Source organism: Mizuhopecten yessoensis, unplaced genomic scaffold (genome assembly GCF_002113885.1).
Source record: "Mizuhopecten yessoensis strain PY_sf001 unplaced genomic scaffold, ASM211388v2 scaffold11061, whole genome shotgun sequence".
NCBI lineage: Eukaryota > Metazoa > Mollusca > Bivalvia > Pectinida > Pectinidae > Mizuhopecten > Mizuhopecten yessoensis.
The window spans coordinates 179,927-197,075 of NW_018408859.1; the positions used below are offsets into that span (position 1 = coordinate 179,927).

At 39.4% G+C, this 17,149-nt stretch overlaps 1 protein-coding gene across 2 annotated transcripts; it reads right to left on the reverse strand.

Annotated features, from left to right (window-relative positions):
• Positions 1-498: 498 nt before the first annotated feature.
• LOC110465206 (chymotrypsinogen A-like) lies at positions 499-16,753 on the reverse strand. Of its 2 annotated transcripts, none has more exons than XM_021520876.1 (7): positions 16,633-16,753; positions 8,455-8,604; positions 7,621-7,703; positions 6,600-6,688; positions 3,749-4,017; positions 1,660-1,799; positions 499-724 (listed from the first exon to the last, which is right to left on the reverse strand). In XM_021520876.1, exons 1-7 carry the CDS (start codon positions 16,691-16,693, stop codon positions 542-544), a joined length of 975 nt encoding a protein of 324 aa, XP_021376551.1. In that variant the 5' UTR covers positions 16,694-16,753; the 3' UTR covers positions 499-541. The 2 variants fall into 2 exon arrangements, with proteins under 2 accessions (XP_021376551.1, XP_021376552.1); XM_021520877.1 differs by lacking the exon at positions 16,633-16,753 and adding an exon at positions 13,856-13,941.
• Positions 16,754-17,149: the final 396 nt, after the last annotated feature.

A 17,149-nucleotide genomic window follows, 5' to 3' on the forward strand; every position in this document is an offset into this window, starting at 1 on the left:
ATATGACCTGCAAATGCTTGTGCTGTTATAGATTAGGAGATGTCGGGGGAAGGGCCATTACTTTGGGTCTTTTCCTCTTCTTGGTAAATCATCCTCTGTGGTTTCTCACCAAGCCAAACATCATTAAGTGCACCATTTTTTTCTTTCCGTAGGGATATGTATGTCCGGTAGGGTCTATATTGGTAGCAGTCAAGTATAACTCAAACTCACAAAGAGACATATAACTTTGCAGAAGTTAGCTCTGGGAAAGGAGGGGTCTACGGGCTCATATACCCCGTCTGGTGTTTATAGACCCCGAGCCTATCAAAACCAGACGGGGTCTATGAGCCCGTAGACCCATACTACCCCAGAGATAACTAATAATTTATGAATACTGTTTTTGTATCCGCGAATTGTAGTTTGAACTAATCAAGAGAGAAGATTTTTGATACAAGATAAAAAAGCTAAAGAAAAGGTGTAGGACAGGACAAAGTTATGTCAAAATAGAAAACAACAATGTTGTCGATCACTGATTTTAATACAGCAAATCCTAACACACAGGTTATCCAAGTACCGTAGCAGCTCCATATGACGCCATCACCTGATAAATCCACGTTAGATACGATTGCACACGGGTGTATACTCCCGGAGTGTACGCCTGCGCACATGAGTAACCCCAGGAAACTATGCCAACCACATTCCATTTTCCATTTTTGAGACAAACCAACGGTCCACCAGAATCACCCTGGGAACAGAAATTATCGTTGGTTACCATAGCAACCAAAAAACCCCAATTAAACCTCGATACAGAGAAATAATGATTGTTTGCTATATTAATGAAAACAAATCCTGGTTACCCTAGTCACTTAGAAAATATCCATGCATTTATCTAGTTACGAAGAAAACATAAATAGCTTACGGGAAAACCTTAACTTTTTGCGGGAATATGTTTAGATAATTTGCCTATCTTAATCAATAATGAGACTGTACTAAACCTGCCGTCCGACAATAGGATGTAGAGAGCTTGAACTAAACAAATGAATCCAGTATTAAAATAATTCTCATAAACACTATCAGCCGAATACTGAGCTACAATTTATATTTTATCAGTATTTTATTATAAATAAGTATTTATCTTCAACCCAAACAGAACCACAGCTTTCATTTGGGTATCCAAAAGGATGTAGTTTGGAAGCCATGACACTTCGCCGTATAAATGGTTTTGGGTTCCGTGTAATACTGTTTGTTGTATGGAGAAGGAAAGTAACGACTTTTTAAGATAACCATGGTGACCATAACACATGCTTTAACAAGTCTCCTTAAACAGTGATGGTGTAGGTTCGTTTGTCAGCAAACCAATTCATGTGGAAATAAAAGAGAAATGGGGAGAATACTCCATTACGTGTTTGAAGAAATTCCACGAAAGTGCAATTTAGTCGAAATATTTCCCAAAACACGACATATCACATACATAATAATTATATACATGTGTTCATGTATAAACACACCAGAAGCATACATGTTCTGACTTTTCATTTTTCAGCGCAATGAGACGAAAAGACTCTTCTCCCACGTCATATCACTCAATAACACCCCAACCCCACTTCCATCCCTAAACTACTCTTAACTGACGGAGATTCTCATTTACATATAAATGTGTGTATAAAACCACATCAATACCTGACAGCTGTCGACTCCTCCATGTTTCTGTCCTGCACATATCTCCGTGCCGGGGATTGTGCGGTCCATCAGGTAGGAACAGACCTGATTAGAAATCAGGGGTAGATCTGCTTTGTACAGCGCATGCGTACCGTGGCCACCTGTTAACGGCGGATAGCTAGTTATTTGTAGTTATAAGTATAAACTTAACGACATTTTTCTCGTCGTTCATTCAAGGGTAAAATTACAACCCCGGCTTTATATGTTATTAACAAAAGACTAATCTGTGCAGAACCACCAATACTGTATACTGGGGAATTTTCGCCGCATTTTAATTTTCGCCTTTTCCGCCTTCTGTAATGAGTGAGAATTTAACATTACAGCGAATACCGTCTTTTCGTATTGCAGAGTTATCTGCTCTTGTGAGCCGGTATTGATTGTTACGTCATTAGTTTGTGTGAGAAAATTACGTCGTTTTCTCAAAAATGTATGACGTTACTCTCACAAACAAAAGACGTAGCAATCAACACCTGCTCACAAGAGCAGATAACTCGAAACAATACGAAAAGACAGAATTGGTGAACAACGATAATACACAGTTATTCTATGTGAAAGGCGAAATTAACACTAGGCGAGTATGATTTTATCAGCAAGGGGTGAAGTTTGATACGGCGACAGTTTTTCGGTGTACAGTAACTAAAAGGTTTCAGTAGTAAAAATAGAACATAATAATCTCCTTAGTTTTAATAAAAGGCAACAAACAATTTAATCGACATTTGCTGAGCAGTAATTGTTTGATGTTATCATGTGATCGAAAATAGCACCGCATTGACAATGCTCTGTTTTATTTTTTATTTTATTTTTTGTGTTGCTGCAGAATTACACAGAACTGTCTCTTGGATGATAAGCCGATATTTGTATGTATAATGTTGTTTGTTGACTAATATTATGGTATACCGGTATGTTTATATCTTTTCAGGGATCCAGTTTGGCAAAACAAATGTTTGAAAAAAACAAAGTTGATCTGCTGCCCCTATTGTTACATTCAGGAACTGTTTTTATGTCTTTCTGTCTTTTTCTGTCCTTTCGTTTCTGCGGAGGTGCCCGTCTTTGTATGACCTTGCTGTTTTTGTATGCGGGGACGTTCAATCACAAGAAAACTTACTAACAAATTCGAAAAAGCGGCTCCCCAACCAGTTAAAAGAAAGATGCTACCTTACCAGTAAATGTAGCTCCCTACCCGGTAATGATCATAACTTACCGGTAAACGCAGCGCCCACCCATTAGTAACTGTAACTTACCAGTTAACGCAGCGCCCCATCCAGTAATGATCATAACTTACCGGTAAATGCAGCGCCCCATCCGGTAATGCTCATAACTTACCAGTAAACGCAGCTCCAACGTGTTATGATAATCACGTACTAGTCAATAGCTTACTATTAAACGCGGCGCACCATCCAGTAATTATCATAACTTACAAGTAAACACAGCGCCCCACCTAGGAATGATCATTCCTTTCATGTACTGGTAAACGTAGCTCCGCCCAGTTATGATAAGAACGTACTAGTTCGTAGCTTCCCAGTAAACGCAGCGCCCTATCCAGTAATAATCATAGCTTACCAGTAAACGCAGCGCCCCATTGTTACGTCATTAGTTTGTGTGAGAAAATTACGTCCCCATCCAGTAATGATCATAACTTACCGGTAAATGCAGCGCCCCATCCGGTAATGCTCATAACTTACCAGTAAACGCAGCTCCCCATCCAGTAATGATCATAGCTTACCTGTAAACGCAACGCCCCATCCAGTAATGATCTTAGCTTACCAGTAAACGCAGCGCCCCATCCAGTAATGATCTTAGCTTACCAGTAAACGCAGCTCCCCATCCAGTAATGATCATTGCTTACCAGTAAACGCAGCGCCCATCCAGTAATGATCATAGCTTACCAGTAAACGCAGCGCCCCATCCAGTAATGATCATTGCTTACCAGTAAACGCAACGCCCCATCCAGTAATGATCATAGCTTACCAGTAAACGCAGCGCCCCATCCAGTAATGATCATAGCTTACCAGTAAACGCAACGCCCTATCCAGTAATGATCATAGCTTACCAGTAAACGCAGCTCCCCATCCGGTTATGGAACAAATCATGTTATCGTATGTATCATTCATGCCGGGTAGACAGACTGATCGTACGTACTGCCCGTCAATGTTAATTCTATCTCCTAGCTTTACGATGGCAATATCGTTGGTGAATGATGTTTCGTCAAACTGAGAATGAATAAAGAGGGTCTCAACCTTTTCCAGTTTCTCATAACCTTCGAGAACTGCTCGATCGTGTTCACCTAGAACAACTGTCCAAGCAAAGGGATTCTTGTTTCTACAAGGTAAAAGAGGATGTTTCATATATTTTAGTCACTGTGCACACCAGTGTAACCACAATTTGATAACAATGTCATGTCAATGAATTAAAATTGGAACAACGTTTTGTTTATAACAGTTTGATAACATATTAATAACAATGAAGCAATAGCAGGTAAATTACATTGATGTCGAATATAACGTTTTGTTTATTTATTTTTTCTGGACAGTGTAATAACAGTTTGATAGCATATTAATAACAATGCATTACAATTGTAATAATGTTTGTGTATTCACCTGTACTATTCCTTAACCTGGGTTAAGAACAATTCAATTACATTGATGTTCTGTGTATCCTTTTAATAACATTGATATAAAAAAGGAATGCAACACTTTGTTTATTTACTTTTACTGTATATTGTTTCAACAGATTGATAACAGTATAATAGCAGCAAAGTATCACTGTATTGACAATGTGTTTTTATTTATAGTGGAATACCAACATATGTAATGGCACTCATGGTGACGTCACAAAAACAACGAGATGATGTCATTGTTTCACGGCAAAAATAATAATGAGTGTTTTATCCGTTTATTTCCTTCTAATTGATTTGGTTTAAAACACAAATATGCATTTACATATCAAGGTATATAACAAGAATAAATAGGAATTCGAATTGTTCCAACTCTATCTGTTATACATCAATCTGAAGTTTGATTATAAACATCCTGAAGGGAATCGCCTGAGGTCATTTATGTATATAATACAACCAAACTGTATTTAACTGTTATTGGCGATTTAAAAATATAAAAATATACAACATTTGATATAGCGCCCTATCTAGCTAACATAAGCCACTCTAAAACGCTTTACAGTACATAGATATACAATTTTATACAGTCAATACAATTAGCATATATATATTAATCAATACAATATTGAGGAATTCGCAGGAGCTGCCTTATCAGGCGCTAACTACTAGTCCTATATATATTTATTTATACACAGATACACAGATTGTATTCTGACTATAGGAATGTTTACATTTCCTCTGCTGTCAGCTGTAGGACATAAATAAAAGCTGGTTGATAGTATTGGTAATAAAATGAAGTCCATTGCCAATAACGTCACAGCTCCGTAATCATAAGTTCATAAATAAACAATGAGCTGTACATGGCATTACCTTTCAGGTATCATACAAGTTAGCAGTTCAAATTTAATGTTGGTATTCTATGTTCTTATATATGGTATGTGAGTGTTAGTTTCTTGTTAAATCAAATTATCGTGGCCTCAATAGGTTCCATGTGGTTATAGAGAAGTGGCTGAGTTTGAACATTTATATATACATGTACCATTCCCATCTTTTCCCATGCATTCATTTTTAATTTCAAATTAACACCACGTCGTAAGCCGGAATTAGGAGTAATATACCAAGATATGAACGTATTATCGGAGATGAATTCCATTATATATTTGAATGTCCGGCATTAGATAATGAAAGGAAAATATCCCTATCCTCTATGATAGTGTAGTATCGCTTAAGGTTATAATGTCATCTAAAAGAAAAGCATTCCTAAAAAAAGTATGTACTTTTATCAAATATATTAATTCTGTCTGTTCCCCTGCATGAAAGTATTTATTATATGTAACTGCAGTACATCTCCGTTTCTATTATACTGTATCCCTCTATATGACCACGCATGTTAATTACTGTACATGAAATCTTTATATTTATATATCTCAGTATACCAGAGAGACACGTATTTACACGTTATTAGCAAATATGATGGTCAAACGTGTGCACGAGCTGCAAGGAAAAAGCTTGCACGTGTTGACAGATTTGACACCGATATCAAGATGAGAAGTTCATACATGGCCGAACAGCAGAAAACGGTATGTGTGCAAAGAGAGGCGAGAAAGTAAGGACAAACGACAGAAAAATGTTAAAAGAAAAAGTTAATGTCATAACTATTACAATTGATGCAGTAAGGTGACGCAATGCCTCAAGGAATTCCACAACTATCTCCCTTTTCCATCATAAAGTGGGATATACTCGACTCGTGCTTTACTCGAGGTACACTGATTAAATAGAAAGACTGTCGTGGTTTAAAAATATTTAGTTTCAAATGTGCAATTAGGTTCACGAGTGGAAAGAAGCTTCAGACAACGAAAACGATTAGATATGACAGCAATGTTTCTATGTAATTTGTATGGTTTATCGGGCTTAGCGCCCTACCAGCAGTAATAGTATAACCCATTGACTACTTTATATGTCTTGTATCTCGCTTACCCTACTTGTAATTGTACAATAGTAAATGTGATGAACTGGAGGGCACGGATAACCAGGTAAACCCATGTTTGTAAGCCATGACACTATTTTTATTCTCATCTACGGTTACATTTTGTATTCTCATTTACGGTTACATACATATTACGGATTGACTTAATGTATATAGAAATTAAAAACATATGGAACGATACTATAGTAAATATGGGTAAAATGTCGATAAGCGACTACCAAAGACACACAGTATTCAATATGTTCCACGCTAACAATGACATCAATCTGTGAAAGTTTGCAACGGTTCAAGAGAACTTACTCGCGAAAGCAGTGAGCAGCCGTTAGCACCCATTGGTCCGCTATCAATATCCCTCCGCACACGTGCTGACCATGTGACTGCATGGACACCTGTGAACGAATGGGTCGGAGATTGTTTTTCATTTTTAATTAATTATCAGGATATAAGGGTTAATTTGTGTGCACTCTGAATTAAAACATTAGAATACCGGGAATACACGGTATACACCTTGTTTCGAGGCGTTATAGAGTAGTCATATGCCTTTACAGTCAATAGTCAAAACATTTACTCCGCGGCCTCAGAAACAGCTTATTATTCAGTTGAACTCGTCGCCAGGTAAAATAGTTTCAATTGTTGCTTGTAACGACAAGAAACATTTGTTTTGTTACTTGATCAATAAAAAAATGTTATCTGACATTATTTTCATTATAAGTTTCTTTAAACGATGTTTAGTGAGCTCTGCTATCAGTTAATCGAAGTTTGTCAGGCAACAGTCAAAACTATTGACAAGTAAGTCTAATTGGTGTTACACGTCGGTATGAGTCAATCATTTGCTAGTAATGAGTCAACGAGTCAACACTTTTGGCCGGCGATGTTTAACTGTCATCCGGCTTACGTTATGTCCCTTTTTAATTATATCATCTTCTTCTTTTGAAAGGGGGGGGGGGGGCGTTGAACCAAATTGTTTAACATGAATTAATATCGAGAACCAAGAAACAATAGAATATAGGTGTTACCATTGTGTGAAATTTGTAAATTGACAAACATGTGAGGTCATATCATTTCTGGGATTAATTTTCTTTGAGACAACAGAATATGGGGTAAATATTTATGTAGTTTGTTAGTATCATACCTCTGATTTATTCAATGTATATAACAGTTATTCGTTAAGATGAGTATATATTCCGCTTTTGCACAGGTATAGTCCTCAATCAGCCGTTTTTTAGATGTCGCATAACACAATCGGAAAAAAACAGCCACGTAAAACTAAACAGAGATAACAATTGTGATACTATTAAGTGATATAACAGCCCATAAATACCTGCCAGGGGAATTCCCCTACTGCCGCCGGCGTCCCTCCTACAATCCTGTTGGTCCCTACATTGGTTTGTATACCGCACTGACCTACATTTAAATGTCACATAAACAGAAATTATGCGTTTTGAGTTTCAAATGTATATCTGTAACAAAATCATGTACTTATCAAAACATTGTTATATAAAGTAATAAACAGAGAGAGAGAGAGAGAAAGAGAGAGAGAGAGATGTTTTGCAACACCACCTTCTGTAAATAGACGAATTTAAAATATTGTTTCCAATATATCGAAATCTGTAATAAAATATTCGTGTTTCAAAAATGAGAATTACTAGAAGAAAAGTGCTGAGCATGGTAGTTGTAAGTCAAATTCTCTTTGAAGTCACACAACCTACTTCTAATGTGTTCTATAAAGACTTGTCAGGTAACGTAAACAGCTTTATAACAGTGTAACGACACAAGGACAGCAGAAGAAAGAGGCAAAAACAACAGCAGTGATAGTCACAGTATAAATCTTTGAATCGGAAGGGTAAGCTTTCCTATATCAAATAGGTCTCCTGTCATTTATTACCTGTTCGTACTATAAACAATGGTACCTGGCAGTGTTGTCTGTGAGCTAGCTGTATTGATTAAGAGGTAACCTGACTGTATTGTTTTTGAGGTTACCTGGTTGAACTGTTTGTGAGGTGACCTGGCTGTATTGTTTGTGAGGTGACCTGGCTGTATTGTTTGTGAGGTGACATGGCTGTATTATTTGTGAGGTTACCTGGCTGTATTGATTAAGAGGTTACCTGGCTGTACTATTTGTGAGGTTACCTTGCTGTATTGATTAAGCGGTTACCTGGCTGTAATGTTTGTGACGGTACACGACTAGGAGGTATACAGCAGATCTCCTCGTTCCTACTACAGCCTGTGGTGGAGTAGTAGTATCCAGACATACAGCTATTAAAGTACTTGTTTACACACGAGCCTCCAGACTGACTGGTACACACTGTAAAACAAGATATATAACACGATTTGAACACCATATATATTATTTAAGCGCGTGTTTTTTATATGCCGTGGAATATCAAGGCAATTAACTGACAGTTTGATATGAAGCGGGTGCCTAGTGGGACACCTCACAGTAGGGAAGTGGGGGAAATTGGAGATTCCAAGTGTCACAATGGGGACACAGATCAGTTCTGGTTTCTCCATTTCGCCTTAGAAGCAGGCCAGTACGAATACTCCGATTCCGCACGAGTCCCACGTTTGTCATATTTAAATCATCTGCAGAATTTGGAATTTGCTTTCGTGTCCTCTACTTGGCCCTATATAAAATCTGCTGCCCCTCTTGCTGTATTAGAGATCTTTATATTTTCTCTCCGTTTCCTAATAACCATTTCCATGTTTGCCTTACTGGCAATACCTAACTTTTGACCTTGGCGTTGAACATTTGCCGCTGCGAGGAAAGCCAGAACATACCAAAGGCCGTTATATGGTAGTTATTGTTCCCTGTAAAACGTTCAGCATTTATGTCAATCACCACAACTGGTTAACCCGTTGTTGGTATGATATGGTCAGGTGGTATATTGTCCTGGGTGTCTTTGGCGTGGTATTTCAGTAAGGTAAAACTATAACGTTGGCATCAGATTCGCCCTACTGCAAGTAGACAAATACATCAACGTATCGCCTACAACACATAATATCAACGTATCGACTACAACACATACATCAACATATCGCCTACAACACATACATCAACGTATCGCCTACAACACATACATCAACGTATCGCCTACAACACATACATCAACGTATCGCCTACAACACATACATCAACGTATCGCCTACAACACATACATCAACGTATCGCCTACAACACATACATCAACGTATCGCCTACAACACATACATCAACGTATCGCCTACAACACATACATCAACGTATCGCCTACAACACATACATCAACGTATCGCCTACAACACATACATCAACATATCGCCTACAACACATACATCAACATATCGCCTACAACACATACATCAACGTATCGCCTACAACACATACATCAACGTATCGCCTACAACACATACATCAACGTATCGCCTACAACACATACATCAACGTATCGCCTACAACACATACATCAACGTATCGCCTACAACACATACATCAACGTATCGCCTACAACACATACATCAACGTATCGCCTACAACACATACATCAACGTATCGCCTACAACACATACATCAACGTATCGCCTACAACACATACATCAACGTATCGCCTACAACACATACATCAACGTATCGCCTACAACACATACATCAACGTATCGCCTACAACACATACATCAACGTATCGCCTACAACACATACATCAACGTATCGCCTACAACACATACATCAACGTATCGCCTACAACACATACATCAACGTATCGCCTACAACACATACATCAACGTATCGCCTACAACACATACATCAACGTATCGCCTACAACACATACATCAACGTATCGCCTACAACACATACATCAACGTATCGCCTACAACACATACATCAACGTATCGCCTACAACACATACATCAACGTATCGCCTACAACACATACATCAACGTATCGCCTACAACACATACATCAACGTATCGCCTACAACACATACATCAACGTATCGCCTACAACACATACATCAACGTATCGCCTACAACACATACATCAACGTATCGCCTACAACACATACATCAACGTATCGCCTACAACACATACATCAACGTATCGCCTACAACACATACATCAACGTATCGCCTACAACACATACATCAACGTATCGCCTACAACACATACATCAACGTATCGCCTACAACACATACATCAACGTATCGCCTACAACACATACATCAACGTATCGCCTACAACACATACATCAACATATCGCCTACAACACATACATCAACATATCGCCTACAACACATACATCAACGTATCGCCTACAACACATACATCAACGTATCGCCTACAACACATACATCAACATATCGCCTACAACACATACATGGATGCTCGTGCTTGAAACACCAATACGGCCAAACCAAACCATTGTGACACAGTCGGTGCTACGAAGTTGTGGTAATTGATTAAAAGTAGCCTGAGGAGGTACAGGTCAGAAAGTTAAATTCAATATATGAGGGTATAGTCGTATAGGTGCAGATGGTTACGTATACCTAGGAAGTAGCTAAGTGAAGCCAAGATTATATAGATATGATCTTAAATCTCAACTGACCAGCTATGCACGTGCAAACTAAATTGATTATGATGGGTTTATGGACCTTATGAAAGATCATGGCATCCTAGTAACACGAATGCTGTGGGTATGGGGTATAAATATAACCTAGAAAAGAAATAATGTCAGAAGGGCTAGGGACGGCTAGAGAAGAGGCTAGAAGGCTAGAGACGGTCAGAGACTGCACTTGGGTACAGCTACAGACGACAGAGACCGAACCTTACACTTGAGGTTACCAGAATAAACTTCCAACCAACCATCAACACGTGTCACTCGTGTTTTGTTACACTATGCGTCACCTATTACGACACGCTAAGTCGGATACAGCACGCTAACGCCCCATCAATCATGCAGAAGTACCAGTCAATGAGAGATTTTAAGTCTAACAGAATCATCGCTAAATAATGTCAAGACTGTCGAAGAGCTTGCGGGAAAGTTCGCTTGTGCTGTGATATCATCGTCCGTCACACTAGATCGGTATCTGATTGTCCAAGGTCTGGCAGACCACGTGTCACCAACCCTCGAGAGGTTCGTCATATACCTTGGCCATCTATAAGACAAGGTATCACGAGCCACAGTAATGTTCACAGTTTCACAGTTCTTTCACAACCCAGCACGCCGGAAGTGTGCACACGGTCGATTGCTGTTAAGTCATTGGTAGAATCATGCATTGCTTGGGGTGTCACTATTTGAAGTATAGTGCATGGCTTGGGGTGTCACTATTTGAAGTATAGTGAATGGCTTGGGGTGTCACTATTGAAGTATAGTGCGTGGCTTGGGGTGTCATTATTGGAAGTATAGTGTGGCTTGGGTGTCACTATTGAAGTATAGTGCGTGGCTTGTGGTGTCACTATTGGAAGTATTGTGCATGGCTTGGGGTGTCACTATTGGAAGTATAGTACATGGCTTGGGGTGTCACTATTGGAAGTATAGTGCATGGCTTGGGGTGTCACTATTGGAAGTATAGTGTGGCTTGGTTGTAACTATTGAAGTATAGTGCATGGATTGGGGTGTCACTATTTGAAATATAGTGCATGGCTTCAGTGGGGTGTCACTATTTGAAGTATAGTTCATGACTTTGGGTGTCACTATTGGAAATATAGTGCATGACTTGGGGTGTCACTATTGAAGTATAGTACGTGGCTTGGGGTGTCACTATTTGAAATATAGTGCTTGGCTTCAGTGGGGTGTCACTATTTGAAATATACTGCATGGCTTCAGTGAGGTGTCACTATTTGAAGTATAGTGCATGACTTGGGGTGTCACTATTGAAGTATAGTGCATGGCTTAGGTGTCACTATTGAAGTATAGTGCATGGCTTGGGTGTCACTTTTGAAGTATAGTTCATGGCTTGGGTGTAGTATTTATTATATGTTGTCTTTTGAAAGTGTCACTTTTGAAGTATAGTTCATGGCTTGGGGGTCACTATTGAAGTATAGTGCATGACTTGGGGTGTCACTATTGGAAGCATAGTGCATGACTTGGGATGTCACTATTGAAGTATAGTACATGGCTTGGGGTGTCACTATTGAAGTATAGTGCGTGGCTTGGGGTGTCACTATTGGAAGTATAGTGGGGCTTGGGTGTCACTATTGAAGTATAGTGCGTGGCTTGGGGTGTCACTATTGGAAGTATAATGCATGGCTTGGGGTGTAACTATTGGAAGTATAGTACATGGCTTGGGGTGTCACTATTGGAATTATAGTGCATGGCTTGGGATGTCACTATTGAAAGTATAGCACATGGCTTGGGGTGTCACTATGGAAGTATAGTGCATGGCTTGGGGTGTCACTATTGAAGTATAGTGCGTGGCTTGGGGTGTCACTATTGGAATTATAGTGCATGGCTTGGGATGTCACTATTGAAAGTATAACACATGGCTTGGGGTGTCACTATCGAAGTATAGTGCATGGCTTGGGGTGGCACTATTGAAGTATAGTGCATGGGTTGGGGTGTCACTATTGGAAGTATAGTGCATGGCTTGGGGTGTCACTATTGAAGTATAGTGCGTGGCTTGGGCTGTCACTATTGGAAGTATAGTGTGGCTTGGGTGTCACTATTGAAGTATAGTGCATGGCTTGGGGTGTCACTATTGAAGTATAGTGCGTGGCTTGGGCTGTCCCTATTGGAAGTATAGTGTGGCTTGGGTTTAACTATTGAAGTATAGTGCATGACTTGGGGTGTCACTATTGGAAGTATAGTACATGGCTTGGGGTGTCACTATTGGAATTATAGTGCTTGGCTTGGGATGTCACTATTGAAAGTATAACACATGGCTTGGGGTGTCACTATGGAAGTATAGTGCATGGCTTGGGGTGTCACTATTGCAAATATAGTGCATGGCTTGGGGTGTCGCTATTGGAAGTATAGGGCATGACTTGGGGTGTCACTATTTGAAGTATAGTGCGTGGCTTGGGGTGTCAATATTGGAAGTATAGTGCGTGGCTTGGGGTCCCACTATTGAGGTATAGTGCATGGCTTCAGTGGGGTGTCACTATTGAAGTATAGTACATGGCTTGAGGTGTCACTATTGAAAGTATAGTGCATGGCTTGGTTGTCACTATTGGAAGTATAGTGCATGGCTTGGGGTGTCACTATTGGAAGTATAGTTCCTGGCTTCAGTGGGGTGTCACTATTGAAGTATAGTACATGGCTTGGGGTGTCAATATTTGAAGTATAGTGCGTGGCTTGGGGTGTCACTTTTGAAAGTATAGTACATGGCTTGGGGTGTCAATATTTGAGGTATAGTGCATGGCTTTGAGTGATATTTGCGGTTTGCAGTGGAAATTACACAAGGCTAGTTGTCGTCGGTGGGAATGTGACCGTTATCGAGATGAAATATTCAGACTTGTCGATGTCCAAGTTTTGAAATAGCAGGAAACGGACGCAATGTCCCTAAGAGGCAATGCAACCCTGTACCAGATACGTCATCAAAACAATGTCAAAATGTTAGATTGGCATGCAAGATCTTTATACCTGTATCCCATGGAAGACGTTCGCTTTGTCCTTAGGAAACGACTTCGACGCTGCCTCACCAACTCAGTTTCAAAAAGAACCGGCTGTAAAGCTGTGGAGAAACAACACTCCCGTTCACATCATTAAACGTCACACAAATTGTATGTTTGTTTGTTTGTGTTTTACGTCCTATTAACAGATATGTTCATTTAAGGACATGCAAGGTTTTGATGGTGGAGGAAAGCCGAAGTTCCCGGAGAAAAACCACCGACCTACGGCCAGTACCTGACGACTGCCCCACGTAGGTCTCAAACTCGCGACCCAGTGGTGGAGGGCTAGTGGTAAGAGAGTGTCAGACGCCTTGGCCAACGCGGCCCCCGCGTCACACACGGTCCATACGATGGCGATACAGAACAAGAGGGGACAATCTCTCATTTGGGCTTGTTAGTTTTTCGTTGCTAGTGTCCAAACCTGCTGTAAAATAACTAAGGTACTATTTTTGTTCATCTTATGATTTTACAGACAGATCTATAATATCCTACATTTTGTATCCGCCATTCAAATAAACGTATTCTTAAATCTCACAGGTGATGGATATTAATTTTAGTTATTTCTGCGACAATTGCAACAAGAGATCCCAGATGTGCAGGTGCATAATGTTACATGTATGATGCTGATAGACACTGGGTCTCCTGTGTCTGTTCTCTCCTATGTCGTTTCTAAACTTAGGGTAAGATGAAAGATAAACTTCCAAGTTGGTTAAGCTAGTTTTAAACACACTTTTGTTGTATCTACTCTTGATATTCTGACTTGGATACTTTGAAACCTTCTCAGTCGGAAAAGTGTATAGAGTGCAAAACAGATGGTCACTTACCAGAAACCAGGCTTTTAGTAGAGCCTAGAACAGAGTGATTGGGACTGTGGAGAGGGTTCTGGGTTAGTTGAGAACTTAGGAGGTTAGCTCCCAAAACATCTTGAAACCCTCATAGAAAACAGTTCTCAAGATCTGAACGTTCAAAAGAAAGTGCATCTCAAGCTCTTAGTGAAACAGTTTCAGGATATTTTTGTAGAGGAAGATGGCACCTTTGGTAGGAGCACCTTAGCTTAGCATAACATAGAGACCAAAAATGCTTCTTCTATTAAGATTCAACCAAGGGGAGTACCTCTGGCTAGGAAAGAGATCATAGAACAGGAATTAGATACAAGAGATCCCAGAGGGATCTTGGCGCCCACCATTGTACCATCTTCATTAGTTCTTTGTCAGTTCGATCTTTTCTCTTCTCTCCTCTAATCTGTTTGATCGAGTCATGTTAAAAGTAAATGCACCTTGAGGTAACCTTTGATCTAAACTTAATACTGATGTGTATGAAAGCCAACCTTCAAAGTGAGTTTGTCATTTCACATATTTACTAGTACAGTACTTATTGTGAAAGAAATAGAATAAATCATTGCAACATAAGAAAGGTCTGTTAAGTTCTTTCTTTAGCCATTTTGTTGTTATGATCAGCTTCAAAATATAGCATGCACAGCGAAGGATCAAGGGGAACCTACATATCAGATTTTCTAAATCACGGACAGTTCGATTCAAATTCAAGTAATGACAACTTAAAAAATGTACTGCCCACCAGTCAATGTGGAAGGGACTAACATTTATTTTATTCATTAATTAAACTTCAGTCGCCCAAACTGTTTTTGCTGGGCCAGTGACTACCTCACTTTTGATAACTTTTGGTCGCTGGAGCAAGACTTTAACCGCCAGGCGACTGTCCATTTTAGGCACTGCTGCAACAAGAAGGGATCAAGGGAAACCTTCACATAAAATTTGAGAAAGATCCCTCTGGTACTTTTAGAAAAATAGCGATAACAAACTTACACTATCAAAATCAAAGATGGCTGCCTGTTGGTCATATTGTTTAGCCGATCAGTTTAAAAAAATGCCCTGCACAGCTAAGGACAAAGGGGAACCTACCTATAAAATTTGCGAAAGATCCCCCTGGTAATACTTGAGAAATAGCGATAACAAACTTTCACTATCAAAATCCAGGATGGCTGCCAGTCGGCCATGTTGTTTATCCGGTCAGTCTCAAAAGTTGCCCTGCATAGCTCAGCACCAAGGGGAACCTTCATATAAAATGAAGAAAGATCCCTCTGGTACTTCTTGAGAAATACCGATAACAAACTTTCACTATCAAAATCCAAGATGGCTGCCTGTCGGCCATGTTGTTTATCCGATCAGTATCAAAAGATCCCTCTGGTACTTCTTGAGATATACAGATAACAAGAATTGTTAAAGGACGGACGACGGAACACGGACGCATAGTGATTTGAATAGCCCACCATCAGATGATGGTGGGCTAAAATACGCACGTATTTGGCCATATTGGCTCTTTATCATATTGGCTCATGGGATGTCGTTATATAAACTCAAATGTTGAGAGGTCATTTCCGTACCTCTTCATGACGTCACAATACGCTTGAGTTCATACTCAAAACATAAGACATAGGTACATGTATATACACCATAAGTTATCACGTTATAACTGTATCTCTGTATTTTGACTAAACTATAAACATATTTAATTCCTATTCATTCCATAGCGATATAGTCAAACGTATATGCTATGCATCGTATATATACACACTCCAGTACCTTATTTTACTTATCATCTATAAGACCGACTATTAGAGAAATTCAGTCAAATTAAAAACATTTCTTTATATAAAGAGACATTCTACAAAAACATATTTCCATATTAACATCAAACATCTTTATATCCGGCATGTTTATATACACTTACGGTCTGTTGCCCTGGAAATGGATAATCCCAAAAGAATTAGAATTATCTGGATGGAAGCCATCTTGTCATCAATTCAAATAAAAGTTTATTTAGATAACATGTCCATGCGTTGAATGAGTTATTCTTATCAGTACACAAGTATTACAAAAGTTCAAATTTGACCTCTGAACGTCCAGCGTTCTTATCAGACAGAGAGGCAATGCATAGTGTTGACGGGGTCAAAGACATTTTTATGTTATACAACCAGGGTTTCCCGTTGTCCGGTTTGCTCCACATTTCAGTAAAATATTTTGAAACAATGCCAGCGACAATGAAATAGAAATTGCGGTTTTACCGATAAAGTGGGGTGGATTCCCCCAAGACTGGAGTCCCGTCAGACAATTATAAGACAGATTAAGTCTTTACATTGGATGCTCATCATTCAAAACAAAATCCAACAATCTTATGTGTTGTTCACCTCAATCGAGTTGGTTTTCCGATATTTTGCAGGCGCGTAGCTAGTCCCTTTACCATGTGT